Source organism: Mytilus trossulus, chromosome 11, assembly GCF_036588685.1.
Source record: "Mytilus trossulus isolate FHL-02 chromosome 11, PNRI_Mtr1.1.1.hap1, whole genome shotgun sequence".
Lineage (NCBI taxonomy): Eukaryota > Metazoa > Mollusca > Bivalvia > Mytilida > Mytilidae > Mytilus > Mytilus trossulus.
Genome location: NC_086383.1, coordinates 70,453,652 through 70,474,110, shown reverse-complemented (window position 1 = coordinate 70,474,110; position 20,459 = coordinate 70,453,652). Strand labels below are relative to the sequence as shown.

Sequence of the window (20,459 nt, the reverse complement as noted above, 5' to 3'; positions counted from 1 at the left end):
ATATAACATATCTTTTGATATGTAATTAAATTTGCGGTATGCATCTATCTAAGGTAAGAAATATGATAACCGTGCCATGAACATGTCGAGCAGTGAGCCAGGATCACAGGATACGAACAAATTGAACGTTAGAAGGGATATGGTAATCATGCCAACGCACAGAACAACTAGCTTGTAATCCTGGCTTAACATCCTCTTCGCGACGGTATGGAGCAGTGAGGCAGGATCCCAGTCTACGGACGAATTGGACGTTAGAAGGGATATGGTAATCATGCAACGAACAAAACAACTAGCTTGTAATCCTGGCTTAACATTCTCTTCGAGACGGTATGGAGCAGTGAGCCAGGATCCCACTCTACAGACGAATTGGACGTTAGAAGGGATATGGTAATCATGCCACGAATAGACCAACAAGCTTGTAATCCTGGCTTAACATTCTCTTCGAGACGGTATGGAGGAGTGAGCCAGGATCCCAGGCTACGAAACAAATTGGATGTTTGAAGGGATATGGTAATCATGCAACGAACAAAACAACTAGCTTGTAATCCTGGCTTAACATTCTCTACGAGACGGTATGGAGCAGTGAGGCATGATCCCAATGCCACGAACAGAACAAATAGCTTGTTATCCTGACTTAACATCCGCTTCGAGACGGTATGGAGCTGTGAGCAAGGATCCGAGGCTACGAACGAACCGTAATTACGTAAAGATTTCTGCTTGATCTTATCTCTTTAAGTTGATTCAAGATAAAGATATTTTTCATTTTCCAAAAATATTTATATAGGCCACTTGGAAAACGCGATTGTGTTAGAAAATCGCGAAATAAAGACGGCGCGAAAATTTCCCGGTTTAAAGTATGATGATTCAATAATCATGCCACAAACGAATCGGACACAATACCGGTACTATAATACTAACTAAAATCTATCACTCATTCATTCCATCTTTCCTTGCTGACTAATACCGATTCAATCAACGTTAAGTCGAACAAAGAAATGATTTTTCTCATAAATGTATACGTTAATTAGATCAGAACAAATTAAGCCACAAACTCACTTTGTAAACTATCTATTTAATGCGTTGTTCCAATACGTCTGACAAATATTGATAAATTCGAGAAAGATTGTTCCGTGTAGGATCTACATCAGAAAATGTTTTAAATCAGTTAATGTTTTGCTTAAACAATTGACATGATAGCCTAATTTATAACTGCCAAAAAGACGTTAAAGCCATACGGGAATATCAAAATTAGAATTGTAAGATTTTACATTGAAAAGCAACAAGCGTCTGATCTCCGTGGAAAACTCTAAATGATTGTAAACACTTTGGACATTATATGACCATAAACTTAAAAAAAGAGGTAATGTTAAAAAAAACCTATATTCTGATCCTCAAAATTAAATGAAAAAATATTCTGGTCCAGCAAATGACAAAAAAATATTCTAAATCAAGATTTCCGCTATACATTAATATAGTGATACATATTGATTTTTTAACCTTATTGATAGCGTTGGAAAACTAAAAAAAAATCTGACTCAGAAAAAATACCCCCCTTTTTTTTTTACAGTTAAATGGTTGCCCTTTTATTTTACATCTTAATCCAGCAAGCATTTAACATTTTAAAGCAACAAACTTCCGAGTTCCGTGGAAAACCCAATGATTGTGGAAAAATTGAAAACATGAAAAAGAAGATGTGGTATGATTGCCAATGAGACAATTATCAACAAAAGACCAAAATGACACAATCATTACCAACTATAGGTCACCGTACGGCCTTCAACAATGAGCAAAGCCCATACCGCATAGTCAGCTATAAAAGGCCCTAATAAGACAATGTAAAACTATTCAAACGAGAAAACTAACGGCCTTATTTATGTAAAAAAATAAACGAAAAACAAATATGTAACATATAAACAAACGACAACCACTGAATTTACATGCTCCTGACTTGGGACAGGCAAATATGGAACGCCATAGCTGTCTTATGTGTCTTTTTTATTGCTTTTCTATTATAAGATGGTGCTTTTCTATTATAAGATGGTGCTTTTCTATTATAAGATGATGGTTTTCTATTATAAGATGGTGCTTTTCTATTATAAGATGATGGTTTTCTATTATAAGATGGTGCTTTTCTATTATAAGATGGTGGTTTTCTATTATAAGATGGTGCTTTTCTATTATAAGATGGTGCTTTTCTATTATAAGATGATGGTTTTCTATTATAAGATGGTGCTTTTCTATTATAAGATGGTGGTTTTCTGTTATAAGGTGCTTTTCTATTATAAGGTGCTTTTCTATTATAAGGTGCTTTTTTATTATAAGGTGCTTTTCTATTATAAGGTGGTTTTCTATTATAAGGTGGTTTTCTATTATAAGGTGCTTTTCTATTATAAGGTGCTTTTTTATTATAAGGTGCTTTTCTATTATAAGGTGCTTTTTTATTATGTGATGGTGGTTCCCGTGATTAACCGGGAGTGTGGGGAACCACTAATGACAAGACGATTGTCCGGATAGTGACAAGACGGTTTACCGGACGAGATATAAATAGTCATAACTTTTTTGTTATTCGGTAGATTGGTTTAATATTTGTAGACCTTAAAGATATTAAAATATATTTTATGAAAATCAAACAAAATAAGTGAAAAAAAATATTTTTGAGCAAATAAAGTTGACCGGACGGTATTCACACTTGTCGTTATACGCTGTACATATATTCAACTTGTCGACAACAAGTGTTAATATCTTTGACAATAATTGTCCAAGTAATTCAGGAATCTGTGAGATTTAAAAACAAATTATACGAAAATATAAATTTATAGTAAAAACAAATATGTTTCTGCTAAAAAAGTTGACCGGACTGAATTCACATTCGCCGATGTGTTTAACAGAGACATATATGATACATGAAGAGATTCGCACATCTATAATTGTATTTTAGGTCTTTGGTTTTAAATATATTAACAGGACTTTCTTTCTTCACAGAAGGTTGACTGTCAGTAAGAAGTATCTGATGATCTTGACTGCCATTATCAGCATACCTCAATCTTAGTAGATTTCGGTGTTTATACAACCTTTCTGTTTTGACTGAGGTATTTTTTAACTTGGCTGGTGTTTTCAACTTGGCTGATGTCTTTAACCTGGCTGGTGTTTTGTTGTTTTTGGAGACTGAGGTTCCAAGGGAAAGGACACTCAATTAATGTGCCTCCTAAGAGTCCGAGAAGCTCTCGGGATGCACGACTTTGCGTATTTTTTTTCAAGGCTTCTGGGGGTCTTGAGCGACCGCCAGACCCCTCACCGAATGGTGAATATATTTTGCCTCAATTTTAAATTTAAATATAGTGACAGACTAGTTAGTGACAGTGCAGTATTATACAAAAGTAACTTTGTGTTCGATGCCCGTCCTTTATTTTCTATTGTAAAGTGTCTGAACACGACTGAATGCAAGTTTACTTCTTCGATGTTAAAGGTCATATTGGAATACATTGTTGTTGTTTTTTCAAATGATTTGATACCGGCAGATTGGTGGTCTCACTTTAATTTAATCCATGTCAGCTATCTAGTTTTATCTTTAAAAAAAAAGAGAGAGCCAGTTTTGGCATTCTTTAATAAAAAGTTCAATTCACTGTAATCTTTGTTTGGATTCTGATTGCCATCTGATTATATAAGTTAATTCAATTAAATGTATTTGATGTTTCAGGTGTGAAAACTTAAATGACATGATCATTTGCTTGATTAGTGATTACGACAGGTGTCAATTAAATACATGTAATAAATATTTTATTATATATATCAGTAAAATTGAGAATGGAAATGGGGAATGTGTCAAAGAGACAACAACCCGACCAAAATAAAAAATCACAACAGCAGAAGGTCACCAACAGGTCTTCAATGTAGCGAGAAATTCCCGCACCCGGAGGCGTCCTTCAGCTGGCCCCTAAACAAATATATACTAGTTCAGTGATAATGAACGCCATACTAATTTCCAAATTGTACACAAGAAACTAAAATTTAAATAATACAAGACTAACAAAGGCCAGAGGCTCCTGACTTGGGACAGGCGCAAAAATGCGGCGGGGTTAAACATGTTTGTGAGATCTCAACCCTCCCCCTATACCTCTAACCAGTGTAGAAAAGTAAAAGCATAACAATACGCACATTAAAATTCAGTTCAAGAGAAGTCCGAGTCTGATGTCAGAAGATGTAACCAAAGAAAATAAACAAAATGACAATAATACATAAATAACAACAGACTACTAGCAGTTAACTGACATGCCAGCTCCAGACTTCAATTAAACTGACTGAAAGATTATGATTTCATCATATGAACATCAGGCACAATCCTTCCCGTAAGGGGTTTAGTATCATACCATCATAACATATATGAGAAGAACATAACCCGTGTCATGCCAACAACTGTTTTTATAATAAATGTGTTTAGTTCCGACGCAAAGACCTTATCAGTGACTCAATATTAACGCCAAAATATGCAATCTTTAATGACTTGACAACAGTATCGTAATTATATCCCTTCTTAATAAGTCTATTCAAAGGTTTTGTAAGTTTATGAGGTGAATACTGACACCTTTGTGCTTTACAAAGAATATTTCCATAAAAAATTGGATGTGAAATACCTGAACGTATAAAAAGTCTGCATGTTGAGCTATATTTACGAATGATGTCTTTATACCGATGATAAAATTTAGTAAATGTTTTGACTAGTTTGTGATATCGAAAACCCTGGTGTAGTGTGCTGGTGAACTTACTCAAGTCAATATTTTGAGCTCAAAGTTTTTATTAATTTATTTTATTTATTTATTTATTAATGAAATGCACATTTATACCCCTGGGGGTTAATAAAAAAGCACCTTATAATAGAAAAGCACCTTATAATAGAAAACCACCTTATAATAAAAAAGACCCTTATAATAGAAAAGCACCTTATAATAGAAAACCACCTTATAATAGAAAACCACCTTATAATAACAAAGACCCTTATAATAGAAAAGCACCTTATAATAGAAAAGCACCTTATAATAGAAAACCGCCTTATAATAAAAAAGACCCTTATAATAGAAAAGCACCTTATAATAGAAAAGCACCTTATAATAGAAAACCACCATCTTATAATAGAAAAGCACCATCTTATAATAGAAAAGCACCATCTTATAATAGAAAACCATCATCTTATAATAGAAAAGCACCATCTTATAATAGAAAACCATCATCTTATAATAGAAAACCACCATCTTATAATAGAAAAGCACCATCTTATAATAGAAAACCATCATCTTATAATAGAAAAGCATCATCTTATAATAGAAAACCATCATCTTATAATAGAAAAGCACCATCTTATAATAGAAAAGCACCATCTTATAATAGAAAAGCAATAAAAAAGACACATAAGACAGCTATGGCGTTCCATAGGCAAACATACATAACGATCATTTATACGTCTTTAGTTAAGTTTAAACATATTTATTTATCGTTGATTGGGAAACAAGTTTTGCAACTTAAATTAATCCGTTTCCAATTTGCCTTTAGACTTTATATGACCATTAAACTTTTTTTAAAAAAAGGGGGTGTATGTTTAATTTTTTTTCTCTGAAACAAATAAACTGATAACGATCATTGTTATCCCTTTGCATGACTTAGGACTATATATGAGGGTCTCGATTGGGTTTAAAGAATAACGAACAATGGATCAATACTATAGTCAAATGGTCCAAAATAAAGATAGGATACCAATAATATTAATACCAATAATTAAAGAGGACAAAAATCAAGGACTCCACACCAAGGCCCTCATATTTAAACAAATAAAAATATTAAAAGGATGAAAAGGCCAAGCAAAATAAAATTGTATCGATATCACTTTATAGGTAGTAAACACGTTCTTATAAAATCATCATAGGCTCATCTTAAGACATGTATTTCGATGTTTTAATTTTACGAATACAATTATTGCTTATCTTAACCTTACAAGGTTTCAAAAACATCAATGAGGATTATTAAAACATGTTTAAAACACTCTACGGATATATCTTAGTTCTAAGATTCTTTCGAAAATCAGGGCCTTGCTCAACATATATACCGATGACTTCTATTATCAGTTGAAAATATTGGCCTTCATCCATTGTACTCACCAACCTGTTGCATACTTTGTTCTCAAACTGATCATTCATTAAGTATTTGTCACTGGACGTAAAACATTCAATAATATATTCAATATTTCTTTTCGTTCCGTCTTGATACCAATAAATTTTCTACAAGAAGTCGCAAATTTACTCAAGAGCGCTGCAACTCCTGTGTGTCAATGCTACGTTTGTGTCACAACTCCTTTGTGCAATTAATACGTTAGCGCCGCAACTATTGTGTGTCAATGCTACGTGCGCCACAATTCCTTCGTGCAAATAATACGTTAGCGCCGCAACTCGTGTGTATCAATGCTACGTTAGCGCCGCAACTCCTGTGTGCCAATGTTATGGTTGCACCACAACTCTTTAGTGTCAATGCTACGTTTGTGCAACAACTTCTTTGGGGAAATAATAGATTAGCGCCGCAAATCTTGTGTGTCAATGCTACGTGCGCCACAACTCCCTTGTGCCAATGCGACGTTTGCGCCACAACTCCTTTTTGTCAATGCTACGTTTGCACCACAACTCCTGAGTGTCAATGCTACGTTTGCGCCACAACTCCTTTGTGCAAATAAAACGTTAGCGCCGCAACTCTTGTGTTAATACTACGTAAGCCACAACACCTTTGTGACAATGCTACGTTTGCACCACAACTCCTGTGGTGTCAATGCTACGTTTGCACCACAACTCCTTTGTGTCAATGCTACGTTTGCGCCACAACTCCTGTGTGCCAATGCTATGTTTGCGCCACAACTCCTTTGTGTCAATGCTACGTTTGCACCACAACTTCTGTGTGTCAATGCTACGTTTGCGCCACAACTTCTTAGTGCCTTTGTTACGTTCCCATTACAACTCATGTGTGCCAATGCTACGTTTGCGCCATTTGTGTTCAAAATACTTATTATCATTTGCGCAAAAAAAAACTATTTCACCTCTTCTTATATATACATAAACTTATCTTTATTAAAACAATTAGATCATTAAACCTTCATTGCAAACAGTTGAAACTTGCTTGAAGGTTTGCTGATATGTGTAGTTTCTTACTGCTTTTGGAGTTGTACTGCGTAATTTAAGATATATAGTGAAAATGCATGCATATTTTTTATAGTACACCGGTATAACTGAAAAGAAATACTGTTGACAGTCCTATTTATTTAAATTGAACAACACATAGAAATGACCTTTGACGGTCCCTCAGTTAAAATTTACGATGTCTTGGTTTTACATACAACTTGAAGTAATTTGCTGCATTATTCTGGTGTAGATGCATACACAAAATCACTCAAAACACTGAGGTACTTTCCACGGGTCTGCGTATACGATAACAGTAAATTAATTATGATGTCAGTTGAGGGTCACGTTATTTCTTCATTCTTTTTTGTTCCATTAATTCTCTGTATAATTCTCATTTCATATTTGTTCATTATATTCTGCTTTTATTGTATTGAAATTATCAAGATTTATTAAAGACTTATAATATGAAACTGGCAAACATAGGCTAAATGACAAAAATTATATGGTTCATTAAGAGTCCTTTTGTATACAGATAAGAAGATGTGGTATGATTTCCAATGAGACAACTCTCAACCAGAAACCGAATGACATAGAAGTTAATCCAAGTCGCATGTCGACTGGCCTTCATACCACAAATGAACAAAACCCATACCGCTTATATTCAGCTGTAAAAGGCCTCAAAATGACAAATGTAAGACAATTCAGACAATAACAAACAATGAACGAAGAACTAATGTTATATACAACAAACGACCCCCACTGAATTACATGCTATGGACAGGAACATACAGAGTGTGGCGGGTCTATAGCTGGCTTTGCGGTATAAGCATTTGGCACATTGTTGATCATTGTTGAGGGGTTAACGTTGAACTAATAACGTTGCTACTTAAATGCGTCTTTATATTTCTCTGGCGGAGAGTTGGCAATCATACCACAACTTCTGAGGAAAATGAATCCCGAATTTCGGCACAATTAACACATTTAAAAGGAAATTTGGTGAAAATCACACATCTAAAAAATAGAAATTTGCATAGAAAGATATTGCAGTCCTTTATTTAACTCATCGAGAGAAAGGAACACCATATGCTTATTATAATGACATGACACTTGAAACAAACATTCACACCTGGTGTCGAATAAAATTGTCAAAAATTTACACCTTTATGTGATGTCAAAATCATTGCAAACTTTGTCATTTTTACACCTTTTTATCAAATATTTACACATTAGTGATTACCTGTGTCGAGAATCGGCATTTATTTATTGCACGTCTATAAAAAGCAAAATGTTTCATTGACCAAATATGTAAAACAAACATTAATTAATTGCTCAATTCAATTTAAACCGATTCACACCTGTCATAATTCACAATTATGAAAATTTACACGTTAAGATTTATTTTTAAAAACTTCTATGAATGACATCTTTTTAAAATGTCCTGAAGGTCGTTTAAAACAATCACTGACCTCCAGAAGTCGGATGTAAAACATTATCGAATTTGTGTAAAAGATTTGTAGTAATTTTATCGGAAATAGATAATAACATAATTACACATAATTGGGCATAAACATAGATAAATATGTTACATTGTTTTATAATTGTCATAAATTGAATATATTGCTTCAGCTTTATATTTAAGTACGAATCGTATTACTAAAATTAATATTTCAAAAACAATACGCCACTGAGGACACACATATATCACACTGCTGACATTCGATTATCTCCTATTGAAAAATAGTTTGGAACAATTTTCTCATGAAATATACATCATATAAAATATTCCATAACTTTAGATAGTGTTACAATCTCTCTCTCATTGGTTCCAGCGGCGATAAATCGATTCTCCTACTTCTCTAGAGTTATTTGATGTCTATGATTTTGTGTATTGGGTTAAAAGCTCCGGATATAAGTTACTAAGCTAATATTGATGTGGATAAATCAATAGTGACAAACACTGAAAAAGGTTAGTAGAAACTTTATTATTTACTTCTTTTTGGCCATTTTCTGGCATCATTTATTATTTTTTGCAATATTTGCATCTTGAAGATCATGTTTGCAATGAGCAAATAGCACTTGTTGCGTGTTACAACTTTTGTTCGACTTGAAGTATGTCGATACATAGGTTTACACAGGCCATTGCAAATTGACTCGTGACTCATATAAACGTTCTAGATAGTATGTTGCTTTTTGTCAGATTTCAACAGAGATTAAATAAGATTTCAATAAACAAAATTCAATGATTATTTAATAGTCATTTTTCTCATTTTTTTAAAAATATAATTGCAGAGTTTACAATACATCATCTGGTATAGTAAATTGCAAAACAAACTACACATCATTTATTTATATCTTTTTTATTCTCAATAAACTTGAGCTGGAATTTAAGGAAGTTGAATTTTAAATTATAACCTTGCTGGTTTCTGAATCATAACATTTTTAGATATGATTTCATTCAAATAAAATAAAGAGTCACAAACTATATTAATGACATGTCATTTTCTGTTTTTGAAATATCGTTGCGACCGGTGCGTTATTACCTATTTTCAATAAATTGAAAATTCTAGAAATTCATCTATCGACAATGACCGGTGAACGGCGATACACGGTGTACGGGGATACTCGGTGTTAATATCAGTAAAATTTCTCTTGTATATCAGAGAATTGGCACTTTTTTTGGAATTTTATAATTTGACACTATATATGGTTATTTACACAGTCGTGGGAGGTGTGTGTTCTTGCACCCCTCACACTAAAGCGCAAATCTAGATGTTGTAGTGTTTATAAACAATTCTCCGATTTTATTTTTAAATTTTTCGTAATTTTGAAGTTTTATTAGTGAAATTCCCACTTGTTTAGTGGATGCATTCAAAATGTAGAAATATAACTTTCGATATTGTTTCTAAATGCATTAAATCTTTATTGAGAAAGTGATAACTTGTCGATTATAGAAATTAGACTCTTAAATTAGACCGCCGTTAATGGGCGGGAATGAGTAATTCATTGTTCGGTATAACAATGGGTTTTATGAGAATTACATAATTCAATATAGTTTAACACGACAGAAACTGCATGGGAAAGTTTTATAGTAATCATTCACGAGTCTGAAGAAGTTAATTTGACATTTAAATGTGTTTTACTTCTGTGATGAGGGGGGATAGAACCTTAATCGGCACTCCTGGATCGGGTGTTTTTTAAGTTCGGGATCGCCCCTTTCCGGATCCTGGAATTCTTTCTTTTATTCGAATATTACGGGACCTGGGGATTTCGTGTTTTTAAGCCCAGGATTTCGGGATCAGGACTCCTCCTATCCCCTCTCTGTAATGGAAGTTGTAAAATCTATTGAATTATTATTATTGGATGTCAGTTTGACCTTCCAGTGTGTATTGCTTCTGAAGTTCTGCATATAATTATGACTGGTAATAAATTTTTTTTTTTACTAAATTCATGACTTTATCAAACATATTTTTACTGAATTTGTAAACTGTAATTGTGTGTGTGTATGTGTACTTGAAATCAGTACACGATATGCAATTTATTAAGCCGGTGTGGACCCAAATTACAGATAATAGTTTCCCATTGGTTAGTCATACTATATAGAGGCCCCTCATGGGGGGTCCTAGTAATCACATAATCACCATTTTTTTGCCAATATAATCACATAATCATTAAATATTTGCTTATCTTTAGTAATCAAATAATCATAAACTAAAAATACAGTCCTAGGTAATCAAATAATCATGAAATATTTGGCTTAATAATCAAATAATCATCAATAAAAAGGGCCAAGTAATCACATAATCAAAAACCCCATGAGGGCCCTCTATATAGTGTAAAATCTATTGAATATTTGTATGTAGGCTATAAATCTATCTGGCTGCAGGAATGACGAGTTTATATATAGAAATTGATACTATGTCGTTTAATATCCGCTATAAGAAAGGAAAACTCTCCCAGTAGGTTTCTGGTCGTAATTTTATTTTTATGAAAATGGACGTCAGTTTATAATGGCACATTATTAATGTTCATCAATTATTTCTTTCGTGGTCTGAGTAATGAATCAACTACAGTATATATTAGCAAACTCACATTGTTATTTATGTTATAAATAATAAATTATACCAGTGGCGGATCCAGCCATTTTAAAAATGGGGAGGGGGGGGGGGTCCTAACCCAGGACAAATGCTGTACATATAGTCATGGAGTACAATACACCACAAAGGAGCACATGCACTACAATGACCACAATGCAGGGGGTTCCAACTGCATGTCACCATTTAAATCCATTGATCGTCCAAAAAACTGAGGGGTCCAACCCCGGACCCCCCCCCCCCCCCCCCCTGTATCCGCCACAGTTATACTGAAAGGTCCATGTTCAAGTCACATCGATTACATTCTTGCGACAATGTTGCTTGATATTATTTGACTTTCTTCAATTTGGTTTCGCGTGTAAACTAAAATCCAAGGCTTATAATGTTAATAATCAAATTTCCAAGATGTTCGTTTCTTTTAAGTTTTAGTTTTAAATATGGTTTACCGTTTCGGCCTTAAAGGGAATATACGAAGGATTTTTTTTTCCTTATTTCTCAAGTTTGCGATAATTTTCGTATCTTAATCCTCGTTCAGTTTCGAATTAAGGGGATGTTGAGAGTATACACCACCCCACTTTTATCGATTTTGTGGATATTTTTTTAATTGGCATAAAATCGTCAAAAAATGGCGGCAATATACCATATATATCGCATTTTTGGAAACTATTATTCCTTTACAATTTCTGGAACCGTCCGTTGTTTTTTCTCTCGCTTGAAATATAAATGCGTCTGAATAAGAACTGACATGACAATAAATACTAATTTCTAATTAGACATCTTTACAAACATAACACAATAACTAGCATAATACTCCTGTAGTCAATAGAGGTCTGCTCGATTTACCCGGATTTTAGCCAATATAAAATCTTATTGCTGACCACCGAGCTGACCACAACACTCGCAGAGAATGGAACCAATTACGTTCTATTAACAGAAAGCAACACGTTCCGATAATCGATCGATATTCCTTACCATGGTAATCATTACAGCTCCGCAGCAAATGGAAAACTTGTCGTCTGCTTGTTTGAAAAATTATCATAATTTGACAAAACAGTGTTAGACAATTCTTTGATTGATTTCACGTAACGAAGAGAAGTACAGATATTTATATCCGGTGTCAAAATAAGCAGAGAATCCGGTTAACTAATTCTGTGCATTGCACAGCTGTATGCACTTCTGAACAAACAATTTCGGGATGTGTATTGCGGAAGGCAATTAAGAAATATAAAATTAATTATAGAGGAATTAATGAGCATGGCGTTCAAGGTAGGAAAAGAAAAATCAATTAAAATATATAAGACAATTATCAACAGGCTTCACTTTCAAATTATTTTTAAAATATAAAATAAAATTTAAGAAATAGAGTGTGAAAAGAGAATACAACTTAATGTTGATATAAATTAATAATATTTTGTCAAATTCCAGGTGAAGATTTTCAGTAAATCTAATTGTTTAATTATCTGTGTCGGCATTTTGTAAAACAAACATACACACTTACCGACTTTATAGAATTTTAATCCTATTTTCAAACTCTTTGCTCAACAAAATGGATGAATAGCAATGTACATAATACCCATCACCTTCGGTTCGTTTTAAGTCGGATTAACAGATAACTCGAGTTAGATAATACCATCAAAAAAGGTTAATTGTGTAAATGTTTTTGTTCAATGATATTAAGAAAGAATACTTCTAAATTATAACTCTGTTGTAAGTCACATGTTAAGTTTAAGCCGCCTAACGTTCCATATGCTAAAACGTAAAACTATGCGGTGAGAAGAGATGTTGGATACGGAATTTAGATGAAGTTAAATTTGAAATAAGGATATAATTCAGCAAATTTAAGGTAAAAATTGTATTTAAACTTTCAAAGTAAAAACATAGATAAATTGAGCAGTCTTTGGTTACATATTCATTTGATCAATAATTTTGAATGACGATTTTTGCCGTATAAACAGATTGACTTTCCAAATATCTCACGTATGTTTAACCAGAGAAAACTAAACACACATATATATTTATATATCTCTGGTTTCACTATAATTTGCGTGGAAATTGATGTTGCACTGTCAACGTATATGTATTCCGCCTAACAGAAGTTCCAATGGAAACTTTGTTATAAACATTATCATGATATCTATTCCTGTTGGAACAAATTATTCTATACCATTTATTCCGTTAGGAACATATACTGTAATATTTATTCCTGTGGAAAGAATATTCCAGAATATATTTTCCTTTTGGAACTTATGTTATGAAGGAACTTCTATTCCGTGACAGCACAAACTAATTCCATTTGCATAATCAAAGATAATTAACATCGGTACCTGAATCCTATTTCTCAGTGTATCTTTGCGCACCTCAATTAAAACTGTATAATTGAGTCTACTTGTTTTCCTTACGATTTGATTCTTCACCATCCATTAAACTTGAATTAATATCATTGCATTGCATAGTAAAGTCAGTTTTAAATCATGTATGGGAGCAATTCAAACTGTATAATTGAGTGTACTTGTTTTCTCAACAATTTGTAAGAACTTTCTCAGCGAGACCGCTTCATTAAAATGTGCATTTCATTAATAAATAAATAAATTAAAAACTAAATATACTGAGAAACATCTCACTGCTAATTTTACCTGCAAATTTAATTTAAGAAATTGACATTTTAATTTAATTAGTAGCTATGACATGATTGGTCTGTTTGTACGCCAATTAACGATGAGTTAATAGATGACAATTGGCTTGTTGATCGTTTAGTCGGCTTCTATAAGACAATAGGGGTCATAATGAGCTACTCAGTGGGGAGGTGAAAATGAGCTCATCTCTAATATTGCCATTTTGTATATAAAACCATAACATCTTCTGTTCTTCATCAAAACTTTCATATTACGAAAAAACAAAATCATCTAAATAGCAACAGAAGACTTTATAGTGTATACTTAGTTAGATAGTTAGTTTTAGAAATTCTTCAAGGTATGTAAAAGTTTAGAGTATTTGTATTTTAAATCATGTTTCCCGTTAACTGATAGTATCGAAAAGTTTTAATAAATTTGCTGATTTGCATAAAACACCGTAAGTTAAGATATCCAATTGTAGGATATGTAGAAAAAAAACGTCCGTTCGGAACAAATCTTTACTTAAGCAACGTTATGTTGATACGGGCCGAGATCTTTATAAATGGATTTATTGTCCAGTGGCAAATAGTTAATGCATATTCTTGAGTAACTATACATGTGACTGAAGAGATGAACGGGGAGCATTAACACATTATCTGTAAAATTTTCTGCAATAGAACAAATTATGTAATGTTCTTTAGATTTAATACAAAAGAGATATTAGGTTAAACCACTTTTATCAAATATATCTTCCAGTAACAACCATATATTTGAATATTTTCCCTCTTTAATTGAAATGTGTATTTGATATGTTTGGCTTGGCCTATTAATCATTGCTTCATGAGTTAGTCTGAAAAACAGACATTCTGGCTTGGACACCTCTAGATAACGTCTTTAATTTTTATAATGACTTGTCATTTTACCAATGTGGCCCGAGCTATTATTTAAGTCAAGGTTCATTTGATTTTATTCCTAAATTCCATACATATTTAAAAAACATCCCTCTTAAAAACTTATTATTATAATAGAATACCCCCCCCCCCCCCCAAAAAAAAAAAAACAAACCAAAACACAAACAAAAAAACACAAAAAAAAATTATAAAAAATGTTTGCAATGATTGAATACATCTGAAACTCAGCCACATTTGTTTGATATGAGTAGTATATAAAAAAGAAGATGTGGTATGATTGCTAATGGGACAACTATCCACAAAAGACCAAAATGACACAAACATTAACAACTATAGGTCACCGTACGGCCTTCAACAATGAGCAAAGCCCATACCGCATAGTCAGCTATAAAAGGCCCCTTTCTTATACATCACTTTGATTGATCGTTGTTGGTAAACTGATGCAGTTTCGTTGATTAGGTTGTTCGCTACAAGACGTGAAAAAGGGGGGGGGGGGTATGCACAATATGATTGCGAAAGTGATAGAAACTCTTTTGCTACTTATTTATTTATTAATCTCAGTTCTCAGTATTTTGAAAATTACCTGTTTATGTTTGATGGCATCACTTACAATGTCATTCAAGTGATTTCTTTTTTTGCGGCAATAGACCAATGACATCCATATTGTCTAAATGCAACACATTTGCAGGATTTTATGTTTCGCCTGTATGAAAAAATACTTTTCTGTATGCATTCAATTTTTACTTTATATATTCATAACAAATATAATTTTATAATTTCAGGATTTCAAATTGATAGATTCTTCTAAACGTGAGACAGCTATTCGCTCATCAGGATGAAGTTTCGTCAAATAAGTTTCAAGTCGTTTCAGAAGACTAAAAGTAAAAAGAAAAAGACAAAGGAAGCTTCAATTGAACAACATCCTACACCTGTCGACGACAATGACAACCTCGTAATAGCCGCCGACAGCTGCAAATATTTCGACGTCGCCCAGGACATATCTCTTCGCTGCTCTCTTCGTAGATACAAAACATCTGTTACTCCACGTAACAAATACGTTATCACAAACCGGCGAACAGCCATTTCAGACGACGAGGAAGAAACCGACAATGGTGTGCTATATGAACTCGACGATATAGACAAAGTTTTGAATTCAGTCCGTAAGGAGCGCACACGCATCAAAACAAATCCTTGGATCCCTCCGCGTAAATCTGTGCACGAAGAAGACTTGATTGATCTTGTACCGGAAGGTGCCAACGCTCAGGATTATTTGAACGTTTGTATCCTAGCTGAAGAGGCGGGAAAATCTTATAATTCTACAGAATCTACCCTGACAGCACCCGACAATCTAAGGATACAAAAGCGTGTAAAAAGACAGCTAAGTTTAACTGATCTGAACATTAATCGATGGTCTATTATCTCTGAAGGTGATGTGGATATAGAACTCAATTCTCCTACAATTGAAGAACTGAATGAACGATTTGCAAACATAGATTACGCCATTGATTTCAAATACGAAGAAAATATTGACAATATCCTGGACGACGAAATGGCAGTAAAACTTGCTAAAAGACTTTCTGTCAATGATTTATTGGAGGACTATAGTGAGGTATCATCCGATACATCTAACAGTAGCATGGAAATCTCAGACAATACCAGCTCTACTGGCTCATACAGCAGTGAAGGGTCCATAGAAAACCAACTTCCGGTTTACTCGACAAAGTTTTCAGAACGACCTGACCGAATGGAAGAATCAATCGATGCTGGTTATTCAAGTCTCAGCCGCGACTCACGATTCCCTTCAACATCTGATTCCGATAATGCTGAACATTCCGATAGCGACATTGAAGAAGAATCAAATATAACTCTTGTTGATAGCGCATGTGCAGAATGTGATTCCGCTAGAACGATTCCAGACATCAGAAACAGTCTACAAGACAAAGTGAGTCAACTTAGAGCTGAAAAAATGATCGTTGAGGAAAAAATCCGCGAAGCACAAGAAGACGATATAATTCGTTTTAAAGAAACTCAGCGATTGAGACGACATCTACCTGGTTACAAGAAACAAATGTTGTTGAAAACATTGACCAGTCTGAAGGAAAGACTTGAAAATCAAAGCCAAAGATTACAGAAAAGTTATTCAACAGTATTATCAATGCAAAGAAGATTTGCTCAGAGACATAATCCGTTTTTCATTGTCCCAAACACAAACTTTAGTTGAGAAAAGTAGTACTATCGCGGATGAATAATTAGTGCTATATGTATGATTGTATGTAAATATGATGAATAATTATTTATTTATAATGCTCTATAGATGAGGAATTCAAAATACAGAACAAAGTGATCATAGAGCTAGGAAAACAACTCGTTGTAAACTTTTCATTTTCTGGACTATTTTCAATATAAATCATGTGTCGTCTGCAAAGACTGACTGTTGTTAAGTTGTTGTTACTTTTGAACTTAATCACAGTTCAAACATTTTTTATGTTGTGTGGTGCTTGTACAAAATTAATTATTTATTGAATCTCTATATATAAAATTTAAATGATACTGTTTTTTTTTTGTTTAATATAGCCTCGCCATGATTAATGCCATTACAACCAAATTTCCAAAATTTGACATTCTCCCGCAATTCGCATAAACCTCTATTCCACAACCCTCTCAAATACACACAAACATCGTTATACTATACACCGTTACAATACAATACACACAAAGCAAATATAGTATACCCCGCTCAAATACACACAAAACCGTTATACTTTACCCTGCTCCGACACACAAAACCGCTATACTATACACCATTACAATACAAAACACACAAAACCGCTATACTATACCCGGCTCCGATATCCAAAACTGCTATACTATACCAGGCTCCGATACCCAAAACCTCTATACTATACACCATTACAATACAATACACACAAAACTGCTATACTATACCCGGCTCCGATACCCAATTCACACATCAAATAAAGTATACCTCGCTCCAATACACAAAACCTCTATACTTTACCCGCTCAAATAAAAAACCTACTAAACTATACCCTGTTCTCATACAAAGAGCTGGTATACCCCGCTCTGATACACACACAACTACATTGTTCACTGATCTATGAAATGAGGTCGAGGTCAAGTGAAAACTGTCTGACGGGCATGAAGACCTTGCAAGGTACGCACAAACCAAATATAGTTATCCTATTACTTGTAATAAGAGAGAATTTAACATTACAAAAAATCTTAACTTTTTTTTGAAGTAGCCACTGAACCATGAAAATGAGGTCAAGGACATTGGATATGTGACTGACGGAAACTTCATTACATGAGGCATCCATATACAAAGAATGAAGCATCCAGGTCCTCCACCTACTTAACTATAAATCTTTTAAGAAGTTAGCTAACGCCGCCGCCGCCGCCGGATCACTACCCCTATGTCGAGCTTTCTTTTTGTCGCAGCCTCGACAAAAACTGATATACCCACTCCAATAAACAAAACAAATAAAGCCTTAGGCTATATTAAACCTCGCTCAAATACACACATACATACAGCATAAAAAAGAAAAGCAAGCAACCAGAAAACAACCGGTACATATATGAATACCGATGCACGAGTCAACGAATACGAGTAACAAATGTACTTCAAAACTCTATGTTCGTTAAAAAGAGGGTTTGAATTGTTTTACATTGTCTTATCGGGACCTTTTATAGATGACTATGCGGTATGGGCTTTGTTCATTGTTGAAGGCCGTACGGTGACCTATAGTTGTTAATGTCAGTGTCATTTTGGTCTTTTGTGGATAGTTGTCTCATTGGCAATCATACCACATCTTCTTTTTTATATTCTCTTAAATCAATTTCTCCAAGGATAAAATGGTAGGTTTATTGAAAGAGGCCAATGTTTTCACTCTACAAATCAATAACACTAGCCACGTGCGTATACTTTGTTTATAACAATTAGGAGATACATGTAACAGTATTGTATTTAAACTACAACGCGATCAATTGGTGATTTGATGGTTGCAAATTAAGCTTTCTGTCGACGTGGGTGATACCGTCAAATATAGTTATCTCCATTCTAATGACACTAACAGAAACAACATTAAAACATACATTCAAATTCAAATTCTTTATTAACTTTGAGCCTTACGGCTCATCAGTATAATCAATTACATGTACAATGTATACATATGGCATATTACAAACAATATAAACAATACGCATAATAAACAATAGATGACGTCAGAAGTTTCATCAATACAAACTATCTTTTATTACAATAAACTGTTTCTTAATTTAAAAGAGAAATGTATATACTTTCCCAAGTTACAAAGCTGTTTTGTGTTTTCACCAGATAATAATTCTATTAATTTAAAATTTACATTAAAATATGTTATTCGTCGTCTGCGCTTGTGCGTTCGTTTTCATAGCATCGATTGTGAATTGATTTTATGGAAATTGGTGACATTAACCAATTAAAATGAATGTTACAAACGATGTTACATTAGGATCCATTATAGATGCCATTAGAAAGCAGCTGGATCACAATACTGTTCAGTTTAAAATTAAAAGGAACACATGAAAGACAGAAATGTGTCCATAGTACACAGATGCCCCACTCACACTATCATTTTCTTTCAGTGTTCAGTGGACCGTAAAACTATGGTCAACTGAACACTAACATTTGGCATTAAGATGAAAAATATCATATCATAAGCAAAATCTATTTTAAGTTTCAACAACTACATTGACAAAAATGTTTAACCCCAAAATTCAACATGAAGTGTGACAGACGGAAGGACGGACGGACGATACGACGGACGAACGAACAGACGCAAATATCGAAAATCATAGTTAGGCATAAAAACAATACAATAAGTTTCAAACAATCAACGTTGAAGACGTCATATTAATTATCTAAAATTGGAGGTAAACCTATAAATTGCTGTTAAATACCACAGTAACACTAGGCCAGTATCTCACTACAATCTCTGAAAAAAAAATGTAAATTTTGACGATTGTAGAATCGAGTAAAAAAAATCCAATATTATGCTAACCCTGTAGTTGTCAAGTAAATGAAATAAACAACTTGGTGATCGTACATGACATAATATAATATCATTTATTACTGAGGGAGACCGTGAGGGCATTCCGGTGTTTTGCTTTTGCCTAGATTTCCATTACGTAATCGTTTTGGGTTTTTAACCGATCTATAATAAAGGAAACAGTAGTATACCGCTGTTCAAAACTCATAAATCCATGGACAAAAAATAGGTAACAAACTAAAACCGAGGGAAACGCATTAAATATAAGAGGAGAGTAACGACACAACACTGAAATGTAACACACACAGAAACGGACCAAGCATCAGACAAAATCCCACGAGAACAACAAATACAACATCAAAACCAAATACATGAATTTGGGATAGACAAGTATACCGTGACACGTCTTATCGCAATGTGAATTTACACTAAAAAATAAGAGAAAACAAACGACGCAACGTCAAAATGTAACACACACAGAAACGAACAATGATATAACAATGGCCATCTTCCTTACTTGGTACAGGACATTTTTAAAAGGGAGAAAATGGTAGGTTGAACCTGGTTTTGTGACATGCCAAACCTCGCACTTTAATGGCAATGTTAAATATAACATTGAAATGACAATATAATATAACAGGACTATAAA

At 33.7% G+C, this 20,459-nt stretch overlaps 1 protein-coding gene across 4 annotated transcripts; it reads left to right on the top strand.

Moving 5' to 3' along the window:
* The first annotated feature begins 8,597 nt into the window (after window positions 1-8,597).
* Window positions 8,598-17,272, top strand: LOC134691502 (uncharacterized). Of its 4 annotated transcripts, none has more exons than XM_063552037.1 (2): window positions 8,598-9,117; window positions 15,548-17,272. In XM_063552037.1, exon 2 carries the CDS (start codon window positions 15,601-15,603, stop codon window positions 16,984-16,986), a length of 1,386 nt encoding a protein of 461 aa, XP_063408107.1. In that variant the 5' UTR covers window positions 8,598-9,117; window positions 15,548-15,600; the 3' UTR covers window positions 16,987-17,272. The 4 variants fall into 4 exon arrangements, with proteins under 4 accessions (XP_063408107.1, XP_063408106.1, XP_063408108.1 ...); XM_063552036.1 differs by lacking the exon at window positions 8,598-9,117 and adding an exon at window positions 12,113-12,508; XM_063552038.1 differs by lacking the exon at window positions 8,598-9,117 and adding an exon at window positions 12,761-13,085.
* Window positions 17,273-20,459: the final 3,187 nt, after the last annotated feature.